Source organism: Columba livia, chromosome 5, assembly GCF_036013475.1.
Source record: "Columba livia isolate bColLiv1 breed racing homer chromosome 5, bColLiv1.pat.W.v2, whole genome shotgun sequence".
NCBI classification, from domain to species: domain Eukaryota; kingdom Metazoa; phylum Chordata; class Aves; order Columbiformes; family Columbidae; genus Columba; species Columba livia.
The window spans coordinates 39,978,196-40,006,044 of record NC_088606.1 but is presented as its reverse complement, the minus strand read 5'-3'; the positions used below and the strand labels follow the sequence as shown (position 1 = coordinate 40,006,044).

General features: G+C 38.3%; 1 protein-coding gene across 1 annotated transcript in view; it reads left to right on the top strand.

The window, feature by feature from the left end:
• The window catches only part of STARD9 (StAR related lipid transfer domain containing 9), a 110,126-nt gene that overhangs the window by 21,833 nt on the left and 60,444 nt on the right, over positions 1-27,849 (top strand). Inside the window, exon 4 of the mRNA XM_065065867.1 lies at positions 27,603-27,719. Coding sequence (XP_064921939.1) covers positions 27,603-27,719 — 117 coding nt within the window. The remainder of the gene's footprint in view (positions 1-27,602; positions 27,720-27,849) is intronic.

Sequence of the window (27,849 nt, the reverse complement as noted above, 5' to 3'; positions counted from 1 at the left end):
TCCTACCCATCCGGTCATTGTGCACACACAGAAACCACGGTGGGCAGACTGACCCACAGGATGTACAAGCAGGTGTTTACACCCAGCAGTTGCCATACATAGCTGATGTGTAGCATTATGGTCCTTTTGATAAGAGGAATACACCCCATGACTAATAGACTTTCAATGGTAGGGAGAGTAAAATCCAGGAAAGTGTTTACGTGCTGAATTTGCACTGGTTTCAGTGAGATTTTATGTGACTTATGGATATGAAAAGTAGTTGGGCCAAGGGGCAGATGGTTTTCTTACCTCCCTGTCAGAGTGCAGCTGAAAAGCAAGTAGAAGAAGTAATAGGTATGTTTCTTCTATTATACAAGATCTTCAATATGGCACTAGGTTTTTTTGTTTTGTTTTGTTTTTTGTTTTTTTTTTTTGAGGAGTCAGTTTGTTTCACATGTTAATTGAAAAAGTTTAGAAAAGTTACACAACAGTATTGTTTGAAAGCACGATATTGCAACATGCTTTTCAGCCCTTCAGCAAACTAAGTCACAGTACTTGCTCCTTTTTATTTTTTTTTTTAATAAAAATGTAGTCATGTTTCTAAAGAAGTTTAACTAAGAGACCTTTAGCTTTTAAGCCGAGTTTGTGACACTTCCATGCCTCCATACATTCCCTGTGGGGTTCAAGTTCTTAATTGTCTTGTGAATTCCCAAGACAAATTCAGAATCTGTTATCTGGCATATGCACTTAATTCTAAAAATTATAACATAAGAAAGCTCTAATTTAAATATATATAAAAAACCTTCAATTTGTTTTCTCTCTCTCTCTCTTCCCCTCCCCACCCCCCCTGTTTTGGTATAAAAGGAGGGCGAAAGAGAAGAAGGCAGTGACTGTGGGTGTAAATGGCATTTTTGCGTGCAATATTTGAAAAGCAGTAAGCATTCCATCCGTAACATTTTTTTTTCTCCAACCCAGAGTGAGACAGAAGTGAAAAGGAGAGCGTACTATAAGAAAGAGGGGTTTTGTGCAATGATTGGATCAGTATATAGTGGATTATGATGGAGGGAGAGAATTCACCATAAGTGCATGCTATGTATCTTCTGCCAGCAACACAGCTGCTGTGTTCAGTTTGTGATCGAGTAAGGTCATTCTTTCTTAAACCAAGATTTCTTTGCAGAAAACTCCTCTGGGAATTACAGCGAATAACTACAGTCTTCAAAGCAGGCTTTATTGGAAGACAAAGAATCAAGTTGACTTTCAGTTTACCATGTAAAACATTAAACAAGTTGTATTTTGAGGAGACAAAAATTAATTTTAAATAACTGAGGCATTTAATTAATTGATAGAAATAACTGTATAATCATATGCATTCATATGTAATTATAATTTAATGCAGACACATTTCAAATATAAAGCCTAAACAGGAGTACACAAGAAAGGATTAAGCTGAATATTGCTAACAAGTCAAGGGGAGTTAAAAAACTGTTTCACAAACAATGAAATGAAATTAAATTAAATAATGAAATGTTTTCTGACTGTTCAATCTGCTACTGCTCATACACACTCATTCTGTTTCCCTGACAGGCACTGACTTTTGATACACAGAACATATTCTTTAGGAAAGGCAGACACTAGACTGGCTAAGTAATAATGAAAGGATCTGCAAGTGCATTTAGCAACTTAGAAGGAAAAGAGAATAACAAGTTCTTTGGGTTGCCAGTTGTACATGTTGCAGTAAACCTGCACATTTGCAATCTGCACTGCTTCTATAAACCTTGTGATTTTTGCATGCCCTACAAGTAAAAACAAAAACTTGGTACTGGTGACCTGCAAACTTTCTGAAATAACTTGACAGCATATGGTTATTTGGAAGGATGATTTATTTCTTTTTTTTAATTAACATCTAGTGACCGAGGTGTACTTAAAATCTGTTACGTAGGTCACCTGTATGCAGATGTTGATTGTTCTTTCCTACTTGCAGATGAACATTTCACAGTTTAAATTCCTCTGTGTAATCACCCCACAGTCTTTCCTCCATGCTCATGAAGTAGTGATTTTTTTTTTTTCTTCTTTTAATCTAAAATGAGTACCATTCCCTACTCTTTCTGCTTTGCAGACACGTTCCCGTGTTCATCTGCAAGTATCTCCACAGCATGGCTGGAAACAGAATTGGAAGATCCTATTAATGGTGCTTCCAAGGAGCAGATTGATCCAAGACTAGTTTTTAACCTGGAATGTTTTTTCTCCAGTCTTAGCCGTGTATTATGAATAACTTCAGCTAGACTGGTCTTTTGGGAACTGAAATGACTGAAAAAATGGTCTGAACTTCAACTAAGTCTCAAAGATCTTATTGGTCTGTGAGTTCTGTAGTCACTGAATGGAAGGATGCTGATAGACTTTTACTGGGAGACTGGGACAGGTTTGGAGAGTTTATTTTTGGGGTTTGAGTTTGTTGTTTCGTTTTGGCAGGCAGCTGGCTTGCGAAAGATTTGGGCAGGACTGTGATAGCATTGAATAGTGAGATACGTTTATTGCAGCAGCTGTGATCAAGTTCAACACAGCCATTTTGTTTATTTCTGAAAATGTGCCATGTTTCTGCCATGTTGCAGCCATGAGCTTGGAGTTGAATGCATAAGTAGCTAAAGCCTGAAAAACCTAAATAATATGCATGTGTCCTTTATTATTGTTTATTAAAGTGGTGTGAACACCAATTGTTCCTTTATATTATAGCAAAAAACCAGCCCTTGCTTTTTTTATAGATCTGTGCTTGCTTTCTTGCTTTTTTTATCTTCACCAGTAGCTAACTTTTCTGTTTTTCTGTTAACTAAGATGGAATGCCTCAGAGAGATGTGTGTGTGGCCTTGAACACAAACTGAATGAATCATCCTTTAGGCTGGATCTGAGCACCTGCATGTTGACTCCCAATTCTGGTTTGTTTTTAATCAACAAAAAGTCTGCCCTTGAGAGCTCATGTAAAAAGCAAAATTAACATCTCTGTTCAGTTGTGGCTTTTCTGCTGAAGTAGATTCTGTTGGCAGTGCTCCTCAAATGCATAAGAAAGAGTGAAGATGAACAAAATTAATTTGATCTGGAAACATTTAGTGTAGCCTCAGCACATCAAAATTCTGAATGTCAGTTTAAGGTTCCTTACCCCCATATGTACACACTATTACGGGTAGGTTTTCACTCTTTGTAACTTCCATGTTACAGTGTCAGGACATTCTCAGCTGAAGCAGGGGAGATGGTGTTCTGTATCTCAGATTGGCACATGTATTTTGAAGTATGTCTTACCAGACTTTATCACTGTCCCCTGAAATAGTTGATTAATAAGTTTTGGAATGGACTGTTTGAATCCATCCTTGCTGGATAGGTTGTATTCTCAAGATGCTGAATGACAAAGTTTTCCTGGACTTTTTTTTTGTGCCTGTAAGGATTGATTTGCTGTCAAATCAGTTAACTATAAGATAGGCCTCTATTATTGCAAGTGTTTTCCATTCTGAATTTTCAGATATCCCTCTCCTGCACACACATAAATCTTTAAGAGTGTATACGTGGGTTGTATCATCACTACTGTGTGCCTTTACAGCATTGTTGGCAGATTCTCTTATGAAAAAGTCAGTCTCTAAAGAGTATGTGCTTCATCCCATGTGTCAGACCTACATATAAAACATCACTTCTGAAAAATGAATCTAAGGAACTGTGAGCATCCAGCCCAAAATTAATTATATTGGTCTACCTAATTTTCTTTATACTTTTTATACTTTTTAAAAAAAAATTTACCATTATTTTGTAGACAGAGGTGAGTAGCTTTATATCAGTGAGTAAGGAAAACGTTCTCTAGTTAGCACTGGAGAAGCAGAGATAGAAAATTGAAGGGAGTTATTTATTTAGTTTAAAGTAGGCATACTTTCAGGGAGATTACGTTTGTACTTCATATGTGGTTTTGAAAAGGAATGGTCCACATCTCCAGGATTTTGTTTCATCTGGAATAGGACTAAAGAGAAGAGGAGCTCAAATTACTGGTGCAAGACTGGTTTATACCTTTTGTTTTGGTAGTTTAAGTTTTCTAAGACCATAAATGTTTTGCCAGATTTGCCCAGATCTGTTAATTTTAGTAAAAGATCTTTCGAAGTATGTTTAATTTTAGCTTCAGCAAAGCAACATCCAGGAAACAACTGATTGCTTTGAAAGAGAACAGACTAGGAGGAGACATGTCTTATCTTGTGTTAGGTTTTGCTGAGTGTGTTCTGTTATGATAGCAGAAAATGAATTTGAGTAACTACTCATAGGCTTAGGAATGGATAAACATTTTTTTTTTGGCTAGAACAAAAATGTTGAAAGGTTCATGGGTAGTACTTTTTGTTATCCTCATTATGGAAGAATGAGGTTTCCTGATCAATTTTAAATGTCAAAAATCTCTTAGAGCAGTGATTCCCAGTCTTTTGAAGCAAGCCCCGTTGGAGCTGTCTATGACCTTCACAGTAAAGACCACAATAATAATTTTGCCACATGCCCTATAAGTGTCACCTGAGCTAGAAAAAACATGGTTTTGATTAGGAGTGCATTTCTCATAGCTTTTTTGAAATAGGAGAAAAAGGTGGAATCCTGTTACAGACCTAGAGAGAGAGCTGATATGAATTTCTTATGAGTTTTTCTCATATTCCAGCGCTTCTAAATTTCAATCAAATGAAAGGGTTTTATGGAAATAGTTAGTGTTTTAAAGCCAAAAATTATCTAGCTTCTGCAACAACTGGGAAATGGTCTAGTCCACAATCTGAGGCTGCTACTTGTTCCTTTTTAACAGCTAACACTGTTATATCTTTAAGTTATTTTTAATATGTCTTATAACTCTAAACCAAGAAATTGACACTGACTTTTCAGTTCATGGTCTGAAAATGAGCAACCTTCTTGATTCCCGTATATGGAGAATGAGATAACTTAAAGCCTGGGCTTAAATAGCTTTTTATATTCTAAATTTAACAGCTTTTGATATTCTTAACTTAAACACAGTTTCAGCAGAAACTCGAGGGAGCTGTCAATGCCTTAAAGATACATTTAGTCTGAAAACAAGGATTTCAGAGGATTGTAGAAGTTTTCTTCCAGCTCTTCACGTTGTCCTTCTTTATGTTATTTCCATGTGTTTGACTCTGCCTGCTACAACACAATGCTTTTATTGTCTCGCATCCTACTGCATGTCATTTGCATAAATTTATTGCTTATTACAGTATAGGGAATGTAATCTTTTCTATTCCATTTATTATGAATGTAAGTAGCTTTCTACAGCTGAATGTCATTGGCATGTTGGGTTGAAAGAGAGGGCAAAAGAGATTAGAAGGGCTTCTTTTGCTCCTCATTTTTTTTAACCTGGAGTTGATGCTCTTTTTTTTCTTTATGGCAAACTGGCAAACTCTGTCTGTACAAGCAAATAAAATGTCCCCATTTAATGCCAGGGATTATTCCCTGAGCACTGCAGCTTGGTTGTCTATACTGCTAAATTTTTAAGAGTTGTTCCCGACGCTGTTTGGACTGGAATGGCTGGTACCTCTCCTACCAGTTTCTAGGCATGGTCCAGAAACTGGCAGGGACCGTGGCCATTTCTGAGTGGCAGTTTGTATGTGGCCACCCTGCTTTGGAGGCTGAGAGTGCTTTGTAGGCTGAACATAGGCTGGTCTGTGCCGTGTTAAATTGCTTGTGCTGCAGCTCTAATTGTGCGGTCCTGTCAGAGGTGCCTATAGCACCATTTCGGAAGTGAGACTGAAGTGCTTTTGCAAGTGACTTGAAGGGATCCCGTGGAAAAGGGAGAATGTTTTATTCACATGTATGGCTCTGGCTCTGTCTTTCCAGCTTCAGGGAGTGGGGTGGTGGTGTGGTTTGGATTCACCTTTTATGTTGGTGTTGTAAGTGACGACATCTTTGTGGGGTAGAAGAAAGCCTAGACTGAGTAACCAGCGGTGGACCTAAAGCTCGGATTGGAGCTGGCTGAAGAGTTCTGCTCCCAACAGAGGGATTAGGGGCAGTCAACGTGGCTTCACCAAGGGGAAGTCGTGCTTGACCAACCTCATTGACTTTTATGAAGTTATAACGAGGTGGACAGATGATGGCAGGGCGGTGGATGTGGTCTACCTTGACTTCAGTAAGGCATTTGACACAGTCTCCCACAGCATCCTCACAGCTAAACTGAGGAAGTGTGGTCTGGATGTTCAGGTAGTGAGGTGGACTGCAAACTGGCTGAAGGAAAGAAGCCAGAGAGTCATGGTCAATGGGGCAGAGTCCGGTTGGAGGCCTGTATCTAGTGGAGTGCCTCAAAGGTCAGTGCTGGGGCCAGTACTGTTCAATATATTCATCAATGACTTGGATGAGGGACTAGAGTGTACTATCAGCAAGTTTGCTGATGACACCAAGCTGGGAGGAGTGGCTGACATGCCAGAAGGCTGTGCTGCCATCCATCCATCTAGGTGTTCCTGCTCTGGCAGGGGGATTGGACTAGATGATCTTTCGAGGTCCCTTCCAATCCCTAGCATTCTATCATTCTATGATTCTATGATTAGGGGTGGAGAGTTAATTACGGGGGCTGAAATTTGTTGCACACAGTTTAGCACCTTTGTTTTAATGGCTATGCTTCATACTAAGCATCGAGAACTTTTTTTTTTTTTTTTTTTTTTTTTTTTTTAATATGCTGTTCACAAGAAGTCTAGCAGCACACATACCGTAATGTTCTGGGTGTTCTGGGGCTGAGACAGTTGAGAAAGAAACTGGAGGCCCTCTTACTGCTGAACTCTGTATACACCCTTTTCCCATGTCTGTAGGCCAGCCTTTGAGAGTCCCTGCACCTTTTGTTTTAAAGATGGATTTACCATTAGGGCTGGTCCTGCTCAGTACACCTTCTGCACTGTGCTGTTTTGTACATTTGTTTACTGATCCAGGCAGCTGGTGTGTGGTGGATCCTTCATCACATCCCAGAACATGAGGACATGTTCTTTAGCATATCTATGCAAGGTAAGAGATCCCTACAAATTTCTAGTGTTTTCCACATTCTTTCTGTATTGCTCTATCCTTCTGATTATTGTCTTCAGTACTGTTACTGATACTGAAGTATTTCTCAGACTGTGTCTTTTTTGCCTCGAGAAAACGGGGATAGGAAGTGGGAAGAGAAATAAATCAAAAATAGGATGTAATTAACACATTTGAGGTAGCAAATGGCTGCTATTTAAAATAAAAATATTTGTTTAGGAAACATTAATAAGAACTAAAAGGCTAGGCAGGGCATAGAGACAATTTGTCACTTGAAGGAAAGAGAATATTCTTTAGCTCCTTTTTTGTTCTTCTAAGACCTACCTGTTAGAAAATGTTACATAAACTCCATCTGCAAGGTAAGTCCTTGCAACCATTTCCATCACAGGCACGGCTTGCAGGTGATCTACATAACCTTTTTTGAGAACACAGAAAATGCTGGAGTAGTTCTGTGTAGAACTGACCCCTCCCCCCATTTTTCCTTCCAAAAGGAATAACATGAGTCGGAAGTTGCTTCTAACACAAAAAATAATATTCTTACTATCAAAAGATTTTTGCACATCATAAATTTATTACAGTCAGCAGCATAAGCGCTGATACCTTTATCTACAAGGCATTGACAAAATACACTTCCAATTTGCAGTGCAGTTAGCAGCTGTATGATGTTATTAATGAGGCAACATGAGGTGTACAACTTTATTTTGCAAAATAAACCATATAGGGGGTGGAGGATGCTTTCAGTAGAATTGGCTGAAATATTTTCATGTAAAGTGTTTTGTTGTTGGGCTTAAAATGGTATAAACTTGGTTAAAACTTGTGGCATACAAAAAGTTAGTTAAGCTACACTTCATAAACAACAGTCCAATAGCTATGCAGTTCATGTATCTTGCTTTAAAAAAAAATAGTTTTTGTGGGCTTTAAAATGGGAAGACCTGTATTATTGATTTGCTAGAATTCTGTATGCAATATACTCAAAACGAAGATGGCAATTAGTGAGAAGGGAAGCATCTTGAAGTAATGAAATTAATGTCATTTAAAATAATGACATGAAATAATGTTATCTAAAAATATTTTGCCATAATCTTAACTATTTTTGTTGTTGTTGTTACGTACCTTAGAATAAAAGCATGCTTGGCAGAAGATAATTTCTAAAAATTAAGAAAAGGATCCAGGAAGGGAAATTATTTGATAATGGAAATCTGGAGGAAACCATGATATACATAGAATAATATTAAAAAAAAAAAAGCTTTTAAAAATGTTTTTCAAGTCAGACTTTGACTTCTTAAAAATACTTCTAAAAAATGACGTGCTAGAAGTGAAATGCTCTAATTTGCGGAAAGCACTGTGCTACTTTGACCTGTTTGTGCAGCTTTGATCAAAGCTGGCAGCAATTGTTTAAACCAAAGAATTTGCAGATGCTGGCGCCTTTTTCTTTTCTTTTGAGAAGAGCAGACTATACAGATGTTGAATGTAAGAAACACCCTATGTTTCTGCTGTAACTCATTACACTGGAAAGAGAGATGCCTGAATTCCCTTAGAGTTGGATGGTTGTCTGCAAATCACCCGGCAACTTTGACATGTGGTCATTATATTTGATACTCTTTTGAAACAGAAACAATGTTCTCTAATAACTGACTTTATGGTTAGGTCAATGGTGCAACTGTTCTCTATCTAAAATGGAAAATAGTGGAAGTAGAAACATAGATTATTAGGTTGTCATATTCCAGTACACCCTCAGGCTGTGTGTGTGAACCTGTCTTTTTCTGAAGCAGTTTATTGTAGTAAAACAGAGTTGTCTTAAAAAAGAGGTAAGGGACATGTATTTAAAATGTATTAATTTAACATATATTCAATATAATAAACTTATTTTAGGACAGAATTGGCAATGTAAGTTGCAAACTAGAAGCGACAAAATGTACACTTCATCATAAAGTATTGGAAAGTTTATGCGAAAGACTGGATAGTTACAATCCTTTTAAAATCGCTTATTTTGAACCTCCAGTTCTTTGCCCATTGCTTGCTCGTTTCTTGGACATTTTAATGTGCTGCACTGCATGACATCTTAAACTGTAAAGAAATAAAATTTAATGTATCTTCAACTTGGAAAAACTTTAAATGCTGATGGAATTTCTTCCTGCTGTCTCATTTTAAAAGGAAAAAAACAAAAAACCCAACAACAAAGAAAAAAGAACAAACCACCACTTCATGTGTTTTATTAGTCATGAGTAAGATTATGCTGTTTTTCTTAGACAATCAAAAGATCAAATTTGTTCATCTGAATATTTTAGGGCTTGGTGTCTGAGAGGGAAACTCCAGTATTATCTTCACAGGAAATGTCATAATATTATGAAGAAGCTTTTTTGTAAGTCTGCCAAAGGGTCTTTATTCATCTTGGTTTATTATTTGGTTTATTACCAGACCTGTAATGGCACAGAAATATGTGACCTTAATTGGAACATAGGAATTCCCTGTTTCTGATGCCTCTGATCTTTAGCAGATCCGTTTTTCTTCTAGAAAATGTGTGGTGTTATCTTTTGCATTATGGAGGTATTGAGATGGTTGATTTCTTAGATACTTTGCAACTACTCTTTAGATATTTTACAGGTGCTGTGAACCAGCTTGCTTTTTGCTTTCTGTCTACTTTAGCAATGTGTAGTATGAAGCACTGAGGTATCTTCCTGGTTTTCCTTGCCTGGTTTTGAGGTTGATGTGGTGTGAAGCAAGTAGGGAAGAGCACGATGGCATAAAGAAGTATTTATGTCCAGCCTAAGTAACTTCTGCCACTAAGGGAGAAAAAATAGAAGAAACTGATAGTCCCTGCAGCCTTTTTAACGTCACATTTCTGAATAGGTGAGCTGTGACTGTTCATCGCACCTTTGACTGCTGATGTGCTGCCCCATAGTGCTTGTAAGCTGGAAACAAGAAGAGGCTGCTGACAGGGCAAAACAGCAGAATTAACAATTTACTCAACCACTAGTCCTGGCAAACTTTGTTGTTAGTATATTGTTGAGAATGAGATGCCAAGAGCGCTCTCTCTGAACTCGTAAGCGACCTTAAATTACCTCCTGTTGTTTGGATTCTTCCAGAAACTACTAAGACTGTACACATTTAGAAAGGGTGGTTTTTTTTCCCTGAGGATCTTGTACAGCTCCAAACCACTTTTTTTGTGCGTGTTTGGTTGTTTTTGTTTTTTTTTTTTTTTATGCATTTTATGCATTTTTATGCAATAAGAAAACCCCATGAAACTTTAATGCTGCGAGAATCTTTGAAAAGCTGAACAAAAGTCAAGAAACTTTCCTCAGTCTTCTCAATAAACATTGAAGCGATCTCTGAATTCATACAAATGTGCAGATATTTTTCCTTCACATCCTTTTCACGGAAGTCAGGTGTACAGTTGGTACCCTGAGCAGCTGGGTGGGTGTTTCAAGACCCGGCTGTAAAAATAGTCCCATTGGTGAGACAACCAGTGCACCAGAATGAGACAAGGTGGTGAGCTCCTCCTTTCTTTGCTTGACTACTGCTGGTGGCTACATGCAAAATATAGATTCTTTAATCCCAACCTTGGCAGGTCGGACTACATTTACTTGTACACTTAAAGGGAAACAAGTGATTGCAACAAAGCTGAAGCGCCTTTTTACATATGCTGCTAATAATACAATTGAGGATGAAGTGGAAAATGTTACAGTCATTGTTTTTTATTTGATTTTTAATGTTTTGAGCTCAGACCATGAAAAATCAGTTTAAAAATGAAACTATGTTCAAGTAACTTTACTTGCTGCATTCTTGTGCTTTTTCAAGTCTTTTAAAGCTTAAAGGGATTCTCTTTTTTATGTGTCAGTTTTCAGTGGAACTCTTAAAATCAGTACTTTTGGGATTTCAGTTTTTCAAGAAGATTTGGCTTTTTATTAGCTTATAGTATTTATATAGATGAAACTTAAGACACACTTCATTGAAACAGTTGCTGTATATCTTTTCAATAGCTCTCATAATTTTAATTGTCGAAAACTGGAATCTGAGGTGCAGTTGAGTCCAGGCACTGGTGAATTCCATGACCACTTGCAAGGTTCACCCAGATTAAACAATGTCAAATAGAGGAAATTTACTTTAAGCCGCACAAAGTGAAGCCTGTCAGTTTTGGGTACTGTTGAAATTCAGTTGTTGCTGGTAGTTCTACAAACAGAATCTGCATTGTAGAATTTCTGCTGATATTTTAAAGGAATCATTTATATAAATTAGTAATTTCGATGTCTTGTCACCTTTTGCGTAATTTTTACTTCCTTCTGGCAATGCCATCTCTTGTATGAAGGTGGAGAAATTATGTTATTGCTAGGAAAGTATATTTTATATGCTTAAGAATAGTTTTCCAGTGTAGTAATTTTAAGAGATAATGATCTAATAGCAGAAGTATCCACTTGAATTAGCTGATAGATGCAAAGAGAATACGCATTTCCAGCTGAAGAGAAAAAAGCAGAAATATAATCTTGATAATGGCACTGTGCTGTTGTCTAAGACAATTGTTAGCCCTTACTGAATTACTGAAAAATTTGGATCACTACGTTTTCCTGCCAACCCCTTATAATAAAGTCACAGAACAATCTTTTCCATCTCTGTCTTCTCACAAAATTGGTGTGCAGTTATTTTCAGAGACACAGCTGAGAATTGATATTTGTCCCTGCTGCCTTGAATAATAAAACTTACTAATTTTATGTTGTTGTTCTTTCCTTTCACATGGAATCACAGACATCCGCTAATGACCTGGGAGCCTAGCCAAGTGCTAGCAGTGGTGGGAGAAAATGCAGGATATTTATAACTTCATTATAATCCCTTATTTATTCCTTGCACTTTTCATTGCAAGAGAGATATAATTCAGTATTAAACAAACAAAATAAATCCAACCAAAACGTAACAACTCTCTCAGTATTTACTTTGCTCATTTTAAGAGGTTATCAGTAAAATCGCCCTGCTTTCTTTGTTGATTTGTTTTGCTTTTTTCTTTTGGTAGACATTCAAGCACAGATAATGATGGTATCACAACATTTAAAGTGACAAATTACATTATTTTTTGGGCATGAAGTAATATGTGTGCCAGGGGAGTGGGACGTGTAAAACATGTTCTGGTCCTGGCAGAGTAAAACAGTGTATGACTGTAGGAAACATTGTGCTGCTTCTTCCAGCTGTGACATTACCCTTTGCTAGGCCTTTAGAAAAGCTGAAGTTTTTAGTTTTCCCTGTAGTTCCATTCTTGCATGGTCTGCCCCAGAATTCACTCAGGGAAAAAGTCTTCCTTTGCTCTGTTGCTGGCACTAGCATAAGTCAGTGTGTTACTGTTCTGCTGGTGAAGATGCACAGCACAGAAATTAAATCCGTTCCTCTGGCATCCAACCCAGCAAACAAACACCCACATGGATTGAGCAGCGCTCAAACCTGCAATCCCAGGTTCCTGGAACAGAGAAACAAAAACACTTCGTTGCTCATATGGTTTGTAGAAATCATGAGGCAGATTGTGCCTCCCTAGCTTTTTATTTCCCCAAGGGTGTTTGCTGAAGTTATTGTCTAGTTTTAAAGAGCTGTATAATACAATGATGCTATGGAGTAGTCTTTCATTGCCTTCTGCAGAAGTCATTCACTCTTTTGCAGGAGGCAGGCATAATCAGAAAATTGCTGTGTTTTTTGAGCATGTCTAATTTTTTGGTATGTAATTTTTTCTTAACACGTTTGACTTCCTGACCCCCTCCCCCAACACTGTCTATTACTGCAATTGTACCATGGCAGAAGTTCTGATACCAAGGGAAGGATCGCTCAAAATCAGACAAAGAGTGTTCTTTAGCTCATAAGCAAGCAGGATGTGTTTCTGAAGCCCAGGCAGGAGATCCAGAATTATACAACTGCTCAGAATTTTCCTTTGATGTGCATGAGAAGTTGTGTATATCCAAGTAACTACACCTGTAAGGACGATTTTACATACATTGAATGAAGCTTTTTGAAAAACAGAGCACCTGTGCCAATTCTGTTCTACAGAATTTTTGTACAGAAAGAGGATTTAAGTCTGAAGTTGGACTTCTGCCAGGTCATCCACAGGTTTAGATCAGAAAAAGAAACATCTCCCCCAGGCAAATAGTCATTTTCCTGCAGTTCCTCTTAAATAGTGACAGTTTGTAACCATTAGCTTTGGAGGAACACTGGAGGATGTTTTAACTGTGTCTCTAACTAATACTGGCTGTTCTCCTAGAGAGAATTACCAAGCTTAACATCTACTTCGCAATTTACTGAACGAAAGGGTTTTCATTCAGTCCTTAATGGATAGGATTTGCCTATGTTGATTTGATGAGCAGATGAAACACAAAATATGATGTGTAATCTTTAAGCATTCATTAATAAAGCAAAAAATTATGTCATTATTTGCTGTGGTGGTGGTTTTTGCTTTATTGTTGTTGGTTTTTGTTTGGTTTTGTGGCTTTTGGGGGTTTTGTTTGTTTGTTTTTGTTTGGTTTGGTTTGGTTTTTTTTCTGTCTATAAAGCTTTATTATGACAAGTATGACTGGATTGAACTAAGTCAGATACTGTTACAGTGTCAAATACTGTGAGGTTTGAATTGTATGGCTGTTGCATTCAAATTGCTCTTTTATAATTCAGTGGTAACACAATAGGAATCCCTGTCAGGCAGGAAAAGATGGATCTGAGAACAATGTGGTTTTGTAGAGATGAGAACACCAGGTGATGTATTTGCCATGGGTATCTGATCTATCAGGTTGGTGTTTACAGTAGAATACCAGCAATTTAATAAAAAGAAAATGAAAGAAAAAATAAAAAGAGAGTGGAGTGCATTTTAGTACTTTTAAAAGTTCAAGATTTCTATCAGAACACTGATAAATTAGACTGATATGATAAGCACAGAGGTTTTTCCCTTTTTCAAAAATGAGATAGATATTTGATGAATGGGTAAGGTGTATTTTCATGATGGTATAATTCAGTGATAAAATGACAGGAGTAAAAAGCTACCACTCAGCCTAGTCAGTATTTCCCATACTCTCCCTCCCATCCCCCAGAGGAACTGTATATATTTGTCATACGTTATCTGTGGCTTTTTCTAGTATTTTAGAATTCCACTCATATACCTTAATCAAGATTGACCTTTCGTGCTGTTAAATATAGCGTGTGTATGTACTTTATCACACAGAGCAGACAGCTTTTCCACTGGAAAAAAATATTACAGCTGATAAGATGAACAAAGAAATCATTGTTGTCTCTCACAGGGAGAACTAAAGCACAATGAGATTTAAGGACGCTCAGGAAGCCTGTTGGCAGTGCCAGGAGCTGAACTGTCTGTCTCCCCAGTTCTGGTGCAGATGCCTCTGCCAGGGCCGGGCTGCTGGAGCTGGAGAGGAGCCGCCGGCCCTTTCACCCCCGGCTTCCGGCTGGACTGGGAAAAGAACCTGAAAAGGCTGGATAGAGAGAAGGAAAAGCAGTAATCCCGGCTGTGAAGCTGCGGCCTCTTAACAAGGGAGAAGAAAAGTTCCCAAACTAACCAACCAATGCCTTTTTTTTTTTTTTTCTTCCTCTTTATCCCATTCAAAGCAAAAAGTAATGTTGCTGAAGTAATCCTAATGTCACAGGAAAGGGTTCTGTGCAGCTGAGCAGCATAATGCGCTTCCCTTTGCTTGTGCTTTCTCTGACTGTGCACGGAAAGCCCTTCAGCTGACATTTCTTTAATAATCTGTAGGAGAAAACACATGTGGAAAAAACCCTTGTGTTACTGGAAAAAAAACCAACAACCTAGATTTCTTTTCAGATATTCCTTCTTTGCATTCTCTTGTGTCTTCCTTGCAGAAGCCTTTTTAATTCAAATTAATCTTTGGGGTTTTGTGAAGGTTTTGGAACTAAGGCTTTAATTATTTTGGCAGGAATTTAGTTCTCTAATTCTATTTTGCAAAATAATTTTTCACCATAAATTGAAGTCTTGGATGCTATATCTGAGATGTAGCAGCAATTTAATTAAACAGAATTTGGTCATAACCAAAACACTAACAGCTTGAGGGGGACAACATTCTGTAAGGAAAAAACACCAAATATGAGGTGTTATGTGTTTGTTGTTCATAGTGGAGACGGTGGCACACAGATACTGCAGGACTGAGCCTCTTAGGTTTTATGCAGTTGGTTAAACTGTCCTGACCTATTGGTTGAGAACAATTTTGTTTGTATAGTGAATAACAGCATGTTTTTTAATAGTAAGTTTATTTTGTACCTGGACCTGCTGCAATTGTTGTGGCACTCTGAAGCTTTCTATCTACTGATAAGGAAGATTACTGTTCTCTTGTTTGTGTGGCAGATCTTTAATGGAAACTGAGCTGCTGAGTTTCTCCAGCATTTAGAAAGTCATTTGTTGGTTCCATGGTGAAAAGCAGCTATTGGCCCGATGTCTTACTTAAGTTCAGCCTTTTTCTTTAAATCAGTGGTATTTAATGGCTATTTTTAGACTGTGCTGTGCAAAAGGATAAATTTCTTCTGGTTTTGGTCCCAGTTATTGACCTCTGGGAGTTTGTCTTAGTATTCTAACTTTAGCCTAATGTTTTACAGTACAAGTACTGTGTTTTTAGTGATTTTTTTCATTCATAATGATACTTGTGGACTATACCTGTAACAAGTAACAATTTTATTTATTCAAAACTTAATTACCATAAGTTTTTATCATCTGTTTTTTTTTTTCTTTTTTCTTCTTTGTTTTTTTTCCCCCCCTTGGTCAAATAAATTTCCTTGAACTTTCTGAAGTTTCCAAGAGTAGTTTAGTTTTCTAATGCTGATATTAAATATTGACCAATTTGGCCACTTGCAAATAAGAAAACAATTACCCTGCAAATAAGACTTGATAACCTGTCCTATTAGCTTGTTACTCTGGATAGTTGTCGCTCCCTCTCCCACTATTTCTGCTTTTTCCTCCCTTCATCTCTGATCCAGTCAGAGTTGGTCTGGGCCTGGTCTTTGCAATCTAAGAAAAATGCAAATATTATTTACCAGGAAATATTCAGGGCTAACAAAAAACCAAAAAACTTTATTTATCAATATTGTTCACTTAAATTTGCAAGCTGGGCATTACGCGTTGATCCTTGAAAGTTTGCTGGATTTTTTTTCCCGTGTTACTCTGAGACTTGGCATCAGTGACTTGCAAAAACTTTCAGTTTTCCAAATTATTAAGCACCAAAGCATAACAGACAATTTACTGTAGTCTAAAACAACTGCTTTTTGTTTCCTTCTGCAATTCAGATTGTGATTGGATTAAGAAAACGAAGTTTTATACTTTTGAAATCCATATGGCCAAAACTTCATTTCTGATAGAATGCTTCCATTATCTTAAAAATTGAAGCATTTATTACTACAAGAGGGACATAATCACAGACTAAAGAGAGCCCATTACAATTACATTGTAAAATATATATTTGCTGTCATCAGCTGTCCTAGTTGCATATCCATTCAATATATAGTAATTCAATGAAAAGTCAAAAATACTGATATTAACTGAGCCTTGTATTACAGTAGTCAATAGCATTAGTTTGAATAATATGCATAAAAGGAGAGTTTAATTATCTCAAAGTTTTTGTTAGGATCAAAAGAAAAACTGACAGCAAACACATTTCTGTCTGTCTTTGAGTGTGACATATCGAAAGGTTATAGATTACAGGGGTTATCCACAGGCCATTGGTTTGATAATAACTAAGAGGTCAAGGAATATAAAAGAAAAAAAGGCTTGAAAATAAGAGTTTAAAAATAAAAAGCACACTTTTAATATCCAAGCAAACATTTCAGTGTAGAATAATGAAGTCCCAAACCATCACTGTTAATAATAAATGTTTGTCACGTTTGATGTCTGACTGGTTGTGCTCCATGCCATATTTTATTTCTTCTTGGCACTAGAGCCAAAAAAAAATGTTTTAATTCCAGAAAAATATACAGGTATCTGTCTGCTGTGTGTTTCTATACACATGCATGTAGGTCTAATGTAATAAAACGTGATACAATTGCAGGCTGATTAATAGGGTATTTGTCAATATCTTGAAAACTCATTATTTAAGAATAGATACAGGAAAGCTGCTATAAATTTTGATGTTTAAGCCAGCAAAAGAGAGAGCTGAGACACTTAGCTTCAGAAAATTTCTGTTTCTGCTGTCCAAATGGGGAAGGATTAAAACAGAACATTGCTTCCCTGTTAGAAATCCTCTGGCAGTAAAAACGTTTGGTTCACTTACTACCCACAAATCTTTTTGCAAAGATACTCACAGTTTCTAAAAGAGGATAATTTTACTATTTTAGTGTTGTGAAACTGTTTTTTATAAAGGTTCATTCAAGAGGAAGAAAAAATGTCTTCTATCACTTAGTTATCGCTATTGCCTTGGACAGATGATACACTTCCATTGAAATCTCTTGGACTCCTTCAATTTTTTGTATCTTTTTAGTAATGAAAGGTATATTCCTGATTAATATTATTCCTATGTCATTTAAAAAGTGGTCTGTATGGAAAGGTTAAAATTCTCAAGTATTCCTGAAAAAGCGACTCAAAAACCTGTCTCAGTGTGTTCTGGTTTATTAATTTTCATTTTCTTTTGAAATGAGAAATAGATTCAGACCTATCAGGGTGACCTGATACAAACTGCAAGGTTTTGGTGTGTTTTTACTTTGTGTTCCAAGCTGGCTGCAGTTTGCACTTCAGGACTTTCACTTCCAATAGAGTTTCAGAGCTGCTTGTAGAGTGGCACAATCATTTGACCTCTAATACGTCATTTGGATTCCAAAGAAAACATATAGTCAATCTTTCTAGCTTTCAATTTTGAATCAGATTAACTCAATAGTGATAATTAGGCTGCAATAAATGGCTACTTTTTTTTTTAGTTGCTCTACATAACAGCAATTAGAACCTGATTTTGTCCTCATTTTAGTGTTCTGCTTATATACTATATGAAAATTCTTTTGTCTTTGGTATATTTATTTCATTATACGAAACTGAATTGTTAGGATTTAGGTGGCCTCAGAATCCGTCATTCACATAAATATCTGGAAAGCATACACTGTAGTGAGGCTTCATCTGAGGCACTTTCTCTTTGTATTTTCAAAATTCTACAATCCAGGTCTAAACAGCATGTACTAGAACTGACTGAAAATATACAGTTGATGCTTGCAGGTAATGGATAGTGACCAAGCTAAAAGAGCTGGTATGCAAATCAGAGTAGAAAAAGGAAAGCAGCATAAATTGATGGGAAGTGGGCACACTTAGCCCACATAGAAGCATTCACTTTGACATGATTGCCAATGCTAAGTTTGACCTTGTAATTCTAGACTTAAGGTGCTGGATGCATAAAAGCTTTTAAGAGTGACTTTTTTTCCTTGTCTTTAAAAGAACTTCAGTAATAGAATCCTAAAATTATTTTAAAACTTTTTTTTTTTAATTTGAAAAAATAATATATTTGAAGAGGGAAGCACGGAATTTAACTTCTGTGCTTAAAGAGTTTGCCATCTAATAGACACTTAAAGACATTTGTCAGGGCTGTTAATACGAACCCCACGCTGATGCAGCATTTGAGTCTGTTATTCTTTTCTTGAACAGCAATTTTCCTTGAATGATGTGGGATTTTGTGGGATGACAGGATTTTGCCCTGGAGGTTTGTCGAAACAACTTATCTGATGAGAACTGACCTTAATTGAGGGAGGGGGAGAGATGGGAGGAGGAGGAAGATGTTGAGCAAGTCACCGGCTCTCCAGTGTGCTGGCTGTGCATTTAGGAAATCATCTTTCTGCTTCAGAAAGATGCTGTAACAGTTCAAGCTGTTGATGATCACGAGGTCCTGCTGCACCACTGGGCCAGGATCCTCTCAGTTTCCTGCATTAACTGTTGCAGCTTCCATTTGTACTGCCCAAGGCTTTGAGCTTCGCCTGAGCAGCAACTGCATATCTGATGTGCCCAAGTGTGATTTATATTTCAGTCTGGTAGCATAACCAAAGAGGATTGAAAAAGTTTATACATATTTAAAGGGTATAAGCATATGGATTGTACAAACGGCTTCAAAAAATCATCCAGAAAACAGGTATGATCAAACTGAATATAATTGTATTTTTAACTGAATTATAGTAGAAGTAGCCTCCCTGGCACATAAATATGTAAACCTTAAATTGTTTTTAAAATGCGCGTTTCAGTTAAAATGATCTGGTTTTCTAGTATGGACAAGGGCATATTACTAATATTGTAGGTTTCAGAAAGTAAATTCTGTGATTCTTTATCTGAGGTAGGACTGAGTCATAAAACTTAGGCTGCTGCTTGAAAGTTGGTAAGCATCCTCAATATATATCTAAGTCGTTTTTTCCACTGTGGTTTCTTAAGCTCGGGATTCCTGTTGCCATCTTTCTGTGTGCTTCTAACACACAGTTACACAACTGCACAACCTCTTATGTAAGATTTCACAGTGAGCAGCTTAACTTACCTGTTCTCCAAATATTTAGACTCTCTGAACTATTTCTTCTATCTTCTAATGGAGCTTTGAAATGAGTTTTGAAATCTTTAAGTCAACTGTTGTTGTACTTTAAGCACATGATTCTTATCTAATATAGAACAAATACATTCATATTGCAACAACTTGGGCAACAATTTGGTATGCCTGAGCTGCACAATTAAGACATTTGCACTACATTTTAGACTAAATCTTTCCCTTTCTCCCATCTGTACTGAAAGTCCTGTAATGAGGGCTAACTTGTATGATTCAGTATTTGTTAGATTTCAACTGGGGCCTGGCCACTTTGTAGTGAGCATGCCAGCAAAGTACCTTGAATGATAACTTTTGTCTTAATGCCCTCTCATGACTTTTTCAGAAAGGCATGTTTTTTCCACTACTGGGACAGCTGACAGATAATAAATTGTAGCATGTTTCACAGATCACCACGGGATATGGACCAGATACAGCTGGGCAAGTGCAGGAGTGAGGCATAGCAAAGCCAGTTAAAGCTTTGTTGGAAGGAGCATTCTTGTGTGGAACACAAGGAGCAGTGCCAACCACGTAGAGCAGCCATGCAGGGAAGACAGAGTCATCTTGGCCAAGTGGTGTGTTCTCTGCTGGAAGCCATATCCAACTCATGTTGTTTGAAAAACCTCATCTTCCTGCAGTTTCATTTCGAAAGTGCGACTTGGAAGAATCCCAGAAGAATTTTTTTTTTCCCCTCCTCTTTTTCTACTCCTCCCCCTCTCATGATCAACAACAACCATGATTTAATCCATAATATTATGAAATATGTTAGTACATATGTCCAGGCTGATTAATTGTACTGCTTTTTGTATAATCTGCAGCTGTTGATGCTGATGGGTATTTGGACTAATGCCTCTGATATTAGCACAGAAAAAGCTTTGATTTCAATTCCTCTCCTTTATTTTTAAACAAGCCATAAATTCATTGTTTTGCTTCACTTCTCCATTTTTTTCTGCAGCACACTAAAACAAAGAAGCTTTTCTGACTAAGTTCAATTAAATGAATTATAAATTATCCTTATAAAAGGAGAATAATTTACCAGAAAGAACCAATGAAAAATGGTGTAAATCAACTTTTAATAAGATTTCAGTAAATAATTTTTGAAATTATCATTCACTATCATCATAGGGTTAATGGCACTGTTTTCGGAGTAATCCAATTTTGTTTGTAATAATACATCTCCTCTCAAGGGCTAATTAAAAAACAACTGATTTGAAACATATTTGAAATGAACCATCTAAGTAGCCATGTGTACTTCATAGAGAGTGCATGTAACAGATTTTTACTTAACTGGTACTTGGGAATAAGGTGTTCTTCTTTCAGAGAGTCCAATGTATGTAGAGAGAGAACACACAATAATTTGCACAGTTGGCTTAAATTGCTATGAATATTCTAAGATCACACTAGTGAGAACATCCCACAATTTTCAGCTAATGGATAGCTTTATTCCTACTTTATCTGTAGGAAAACGGAACCATTAAAATGTTAAATGACTTGAACAATGTCATACAAAATTTTCAACAACAGAGCTAGAAGTAAAACGCAGTTCTTCTGAAATTCCAACTTCAATGTTCAGGTGACTCTCTTCTTTCAGAGAGTCCAATGTATGTAGAGAGAGAACACACAATAATTTGCACAGTTGGCTTAAATTGCTATGAATATTCTAAGATCACACTAGTGAGAACATCCCACAATTTTCAGCTAATGGATAGCTTTATTCCTACTTTATATGTAGGAAAACGGAACCATTAAAATGTTAAATGACTTGAACAATGTCATACAAAATTTTCAACAACAGAGCTAGAAGTAAAACGCAGTTCTTCTGAAATTCCAACTTCAATGTTCAGGTGACATTGCTAGCGTTGCTATCCTGAAGGTTTGTCACCTTGTGAAGATTTTCTTTAATCATACTTAGATCAATTAATAACTCAAACATCCAGCCTTCAGAAAGGAAGACAGCTCTTAATGAGGAATCTATCATAGAATCAAAATACTTCTCTAGGCTGCATTTATCCCTGTTGTAAGAGGTTCTGTCATGTGAAGCACCGGTTTCTAAATCAATATGGAGAACATAAGCTGGTTTTAGGCCACTTCTGTGTACAAAATTCCTGAATTTATTCAATGTTGATACTCTGAAGGGAAGTGGGCACAGGCTCACCTTGCTCCTATTACTTCAAGATAATGCATCCTGTATTTTCTTGGTCCTATTCTTTATACAGCTTGGGTCCAGTGCCATTCAGTTTGCCCCGGAATCCTACCCCCTGGACTCTAGATCTACAAACATCTACCTTTTACATTTGTCCTTGTTCCTTGTCCTCTGTATCAGCCCAACCCAATGATTTCCTGCATTTTGGCTTCCAAACAGATTTGTTACTCACAGTGGATACTAGTCCCACTTTTTCTTCCATAACTCTGTCCAGTTTGACTCCATCACCTTTTTCTCCTTATTCAGAGCCTCTTATTGGTCCCACTCTCTTTTCATTCCTTCCCTTCAGTATTACTCATTTTCAGTGGTTTTTTATTTTACCCAGGTGTTCCCCAGTCCTCTATCAATATTCAGATCTGGCTCTTGCCATCTTGAATTTAGGTCAGATTCTTTCCTCCTTCCTATTTTCACATTCCCAGCTACTGAAAATCATTGAGCCACTCACACAGGAGGAACTTTCTCCTGCTCTGAATTTCAGTGTCCTGGCCCACGGCAGTCCAGTTTGGAGTCTGGGTGAAATTCCTTCTCACCTCGTGAGCTGGAACGTGCCCAAAGCAGGCAGAATCTACAGAAAAATTAGCTGCTGAAATCTTAGTCTCTACTAAATGGGTAGTAACTGCAATCTCTTATACTGATTTTCTGAAGAAATGCAATTTTACAGTGACTGGCTGGTTTTGGCCCACATTTCCCAAAAATTCTTGAATAAACTGGCTAGATTGAATAAATTTGAAAGAAGAGTGGAGATTTCTGATATTGGGTTCCTACAAGTTTTATGTGCCAACCAAGCAGGAAACAGATCCTGATGGTGCTTCCACTGAGGGGAAGTTCAGTGTTCACTGGAGCATTCCCATGGGAGCACAACCTTAGGAGGAAGGCTGAATTCTGGAAGTCAGGGGGCAGAGAGTGGGCAAAGTGGGCGGAAGGAAGGCAATGACTGTTTGCTAACACAAAAGACATTGGAAGAGGGTGCCATTCTTCTGTCTTTTAAAAGGCTGCATGGCGTGCAGTTCATGACACAGATTTGAATTACAGGGAAATTCTTTATGGCCTGCCAGGGCTGAGAATCAGTCTATGGCATTTGGTGCAAGGTTTATATGCATCTCCATGGCTGTTGGCAGCTGCTGGAGCAGTTGCCAGTGTCCCGTGTTCTGCCTGGTCAGTCATATCCTCTTCCCCAAAGCAGGGCACCTTGTGTCCCAGCTCTGGACCAAGCACAGCTGAGAGTGGCTGTGAAGATACACAAGACAAATGCAGGAAGCAGTGGAGGGGTGGTGGTTGCTGACGTATCCATGAGAGAATTGCAGGAGGCCGAAGGGGGTGGGAATTGTATATAAAGCCACTAGCTACAGTTTGATTTAACTAGGAGGTATTGACCTGCATGCTCATTTGAGTTGTGAGCCTCTTGGCTTGTCCTTGGTCAGAATACAGATTTTCTGTAAGCGATGAGTTAAACAGATTTCTGAACTCATGGAACTCATCTATGGACTGTACAACATCAAGGAACTTGACTTATATCCTGCATTGGTTGATGACTTCTGCCAAGAATTGGTTACAGTGATTTGCATTGCTGCTATTAATGCTCAGATGCTTTCCTAAATATCTTTATTGAAGAAAAACACACTAAACTGTTATAGTGATATTGTAAATACGGGACAGACCTCTTTCTTCACTGAGACGAGAGTGCATCAGTATTACTGGAAGGAGAAACTTCAGAATAATCATGTTTAACGTGTAGCTTGCTCTGTGTTTCTCACTATGCTCTAAAGCTGTGGTGTGTTTGGCAGCAGGAACTATGCTAGGACAGTATAGGGATATGTTGCATACTGTCTACATGTGGCCAAATGCAATCAGGTTACTAAATGCCTGGTAAATCAAGAGCAATTGAAGAGTTGGAACATGTTGTAAAAGTGAATTCGCAAACAAATGCAGGACCCATTCCTGCAGACCTTCATGTAAGAAATCCCGTTGCAGTCAGACATGCTGAATCCCACTGACGAAGTAAATTAAAAGCAACAGGGCTATTTGCAGAGTTTGATACATTTATTCAATTATTATTTTTAAGGGGAGCTCCTATAGCTGAAGGGATACACTATAAGTAAAAACAGATGTTGAATCACTGACTGCTACCGGCAACCTCCAAGAAAACCCAACCCCCATCCTGGTCCCTGCAGTTACATTTTCCCACAACTTGGAAAGCAAGTCTCATGGACAAAGTGCTGCCTATAATCTTGTTTTACAGTTTCCAGTATGTTTTATAAGGAACGAAATTCTCTCTGTTCTGGTTGTGGAATTAGGAAACATTTGTATCTGAAGTGGGTAACAGAAGCACTACTTTTGTAATGACTCTGAGGGAGGTGTCTAATGGTAACCCCATTCTGCTGCTGGAAGGAAGAAACTTCCTTTTCCCCTTACCATATCAAATACAACTTTTACTCCTTGTCTGCAAGGTTCAGCAACTGCTTTGTAATTGTTGCTCCGTTGTTTTTCCGTTGTTGTTTTGCCTGGTGCTTTGAATGTATAGCTTCCTTAGCTGTCTTTCAGTCTTTTTGCCTATCCCTTTTTTAAGCTCCCTTTGATGCTAACACTCAGTCTATTAAAATCCTTGAGGGTAAACTTCCCTTTTCTCTTAAACGATGCACTTTCCTTCAATAATGTCACCTTTAAATTGACATTTCCAAGTGCTTCTCAGTAGCTTTGTTCTCTACCATTCATTTAAGGCCATTCTCTGTCTTTTTGTGCACTTCTGGTTTCTTTATATAGATTGTAAACCTTTGTGATGGCAAATTATGTGTATCCATGTCTCTGTATATAGTGATGTTTGTAAAAGTAGTGTGATAATTTTTATTTTTTTTTTAATTTGGGCAATGTTTGTTTATAAGGAGAAGGTGGTAGATTGGCCTCTTCAGTGTAACTTTTAACCATCATGCTAATACGTCAGTTATTTGTTCACTCATTCATCAGCTATGTGCCATTGGTTTATTTTGCTAATATATATATATATTTTTTTTTTCTTTCCCGACAATCAAAAGTTGACCTTTTTATGGCATATTGTTATTGGTGAGAAATGTACTGCAAATGAACTACTAGTTCTCGGTGTATATTCTGGACTTTTGGCTTTGATCTCATTATTCAAGATAGTAGATAGGTTCTTCCAAATAATAAACTTGCTATGGTTATGGGATGTATAATGCCACTGCCTCCCGTGGACTCCAGGACCCGGGAATTCTTCTTGCCCAGTCCCTGGAGTCCAGCCCTGTGTGCCTGGACACCTGGAGATCTCTCCATCCCACATTAAAGAACGGAGCAACTGCTTTCACCTTTGTGAGTTCAACCAATATTAAGTCCCAGTGTGCCAAAACCACAAACACTGACAAGGACGGAGGATGCAGGGTACTGATGCAGCCACCTACATAGATGGCCCCAGAAGGCACTGCCTTCAATGACACCCACATATAGCACTTATTTCAACAACACCCACACAGAACACTGCCAGCACACACATGAAACGTAAGCATAGACAGCCACGTCTCCTTATCCTATCCAACTGATCACAATTGAACCTTCTGCTCACTGGCTCATGCATTTTGAAGTTTGCCAGCAAATTACACACCCCCACGCTGATGTATGTCAGCCTTCCAGCCCCCTCTCTGCCTCCGCTCTCTATGCCAGTAGTTGGTACACAGGCCCCGTGGGCTGCACTTCTCGCTCCAGGTGCTGATGGTGAGACCCTCATTTGCTTCACCTCAGCCACCTGGTAGTGGCACCTGGAACAAAGGGTTTGGAACCCATGGCCCCCTCACCAGCTCCTGACAGAGACCTTCACATTGCTCCAGTCCCCCAGCAGCTGGGACATAGACCCTGTGACACACAGTCCCACTCTTGTTGCTGGCACTTAAGACTCCTACTTGTTCCAGTTGCTGGCACTGTCAATGTGGGGGACATATTACCTTAGGTTGACTTCAGTTGCTGACATGAATTTACTCCAACCCAGTCTCCCCAGTAGCTGGTATCCTGGACCCACGCTCCTTAGGTCCATGGCCATGTCGGCCACCAACACCGAGACTCTCACTGATTTCATTTGCTGGCACCACTGATGTGATGGCCCTATCTCCTGAGGTCTTCTCCTGGGGCCATTGCTGGCCCCAAATTCACACCAGTGCCTCCGGCTGTTGGCATTTACACCTTACAGCAGTTACACATGGGGTAGAGAGTGGTGTTACATGGAAAGATCACCAAGAAAGGATTTAATAAGAAAATAGGACAGACTATGGTGATCAGGCATAGGGCTCAGTCAGGCAAGTGTACTGATCTACTGCTGCTTATGTGGGACTAGCCATCTTTGTACCCCCTTCTCCTTCCTGACCCCCTCACTTTAAACATTCCTTAATGTTTAGCCTGTAGGTCCCCCTCAAATATCCCAAATCCACCCATTCCTGTTTTCCGCAGCTTGCTGGTTACAAAGTCCAGGTTGGCCATCTCCAGAGCTTGTGCTTTAGTTTCTTGATGGCCTGTCTAGTAGTGACTGAGGAGTTTGTCACTGTCTTTGTTATCTTGTCTGTTACATTTGTGTCCATATGATTTGTTTATGACTTTTTCTGTTACTCTTTGGAAGGAAAAGTTCCTTGATCTGCTAATACTAGTGGAGTGGATGCCCTGATATGCTACATGTAGTTACAAATATGGGCAGGGGTAGCCAAATTCTGCTGAATGAGACTGTTATTGATTCTTCACATAAAAACTAGCATCTTGTCTCTGTTTGAGTTGAAATATGATCTAAAGGTAAAAGTCTCAAGAGAGGATTTTTAATCTTTCTTCTGGGCAGTTTAGGTAAAATAGCGATATATATATGAAATACCTTTTACCATTCATTTTTATATCAGGTTTAGTACATTGATCTGTCTATTGGAGAAGCAAATGACCTGGCAGTGGATGAGATTTCACAGCTGTGAAACATTGAAATTGTATGCATCTCTTTGTATATACTAGCTAGTTTTCTATGTAAATAGCAAACCTGTTAACACTTGTAACATTTCTTTTGAAAGGCCAAAGCTAAGTGTTTTGCAGCCTGCCTACTGGAACCTTTAGATCCACCATGCACTTCCTACCAAACCTTGCCAGGTGTCCTGGTCTATGGCAAGGCTTTGATGTGCTGAGAACATGGTCACACTGTGGGGCAGCTTCAAAAAAGGAACAGGGAAAGCGGAAGGAATGACTGTCCAAATCTGGCTGTCTGGATAGTCTGGCAGTCATGGTCCAACTTTTGCAGCCTCTGTGGGAGCAGTGCAAGCTTTGGAAGCTCCTAGAGGCAAACACTGATTTGGTGGTAACAGTTCCTGGTCCTGTGCTATGATGAGTAGAAGTGACATCACTGGGCATGTGGCATGAACAGAAAATAAAATATTTAGGCTTTACTTGTATTGCTTACTGATGAGGGGGATCAGATATAAGTATTACTTGTATGGGGTCTGCTTGCAGGCTGTGGGTTAGACTTTGCTTTGATTTTCACCTGTAATTCTGATACCTAATCCTCCTATTAATGTCATTGCATCAAAGAGTATTGATCATGCCTTTCTGTCAGATTTATGCTGAGGACTGTAGAAACTTGGGGTGTGGGAGCTCCTCAAGAATTCCTACAGTCCAAGTATAAAATAAGAGAGAGCAGGCAAGGAAGCACAATTAAACACTGCTGCTTGGTGCCAGCACTGTGCTTGCCATACCAGCTTCTGGAGGAAGATCTAACAAGTGAATGCCGGACACTTAACATTGTGTCGTACAAATTAAAAAGGCAAATACTGTGGAGATCCTTATTCCCATTGAGTTATTAAAGCTGCAAGAACCAGAAGTAATGCAGAGTGTTTATAGGGAGGTATATTATTAACAGACTCTTTTGTTTCTTTTGGTCTTTCCAGGTGTTCCAGGACCTTGGCACTTCTGTGTTGTCAGGTGCATTTAGAGGATACAACATCTGCCTCTTTGCATACGGACAGACAGGTTCAGGAAAAACTTACACAATGATGGGAACACCTGTGAGTTACACCATTTGTTTGACAGTTATGGTTGAGGGCAGGATGTCCAGCAGAAACATCACTTTATTTTTAAACTGTGATTATGGTGCTTGTTGAGCATAATGCTTATACATGTTTTATTTGGTATTTA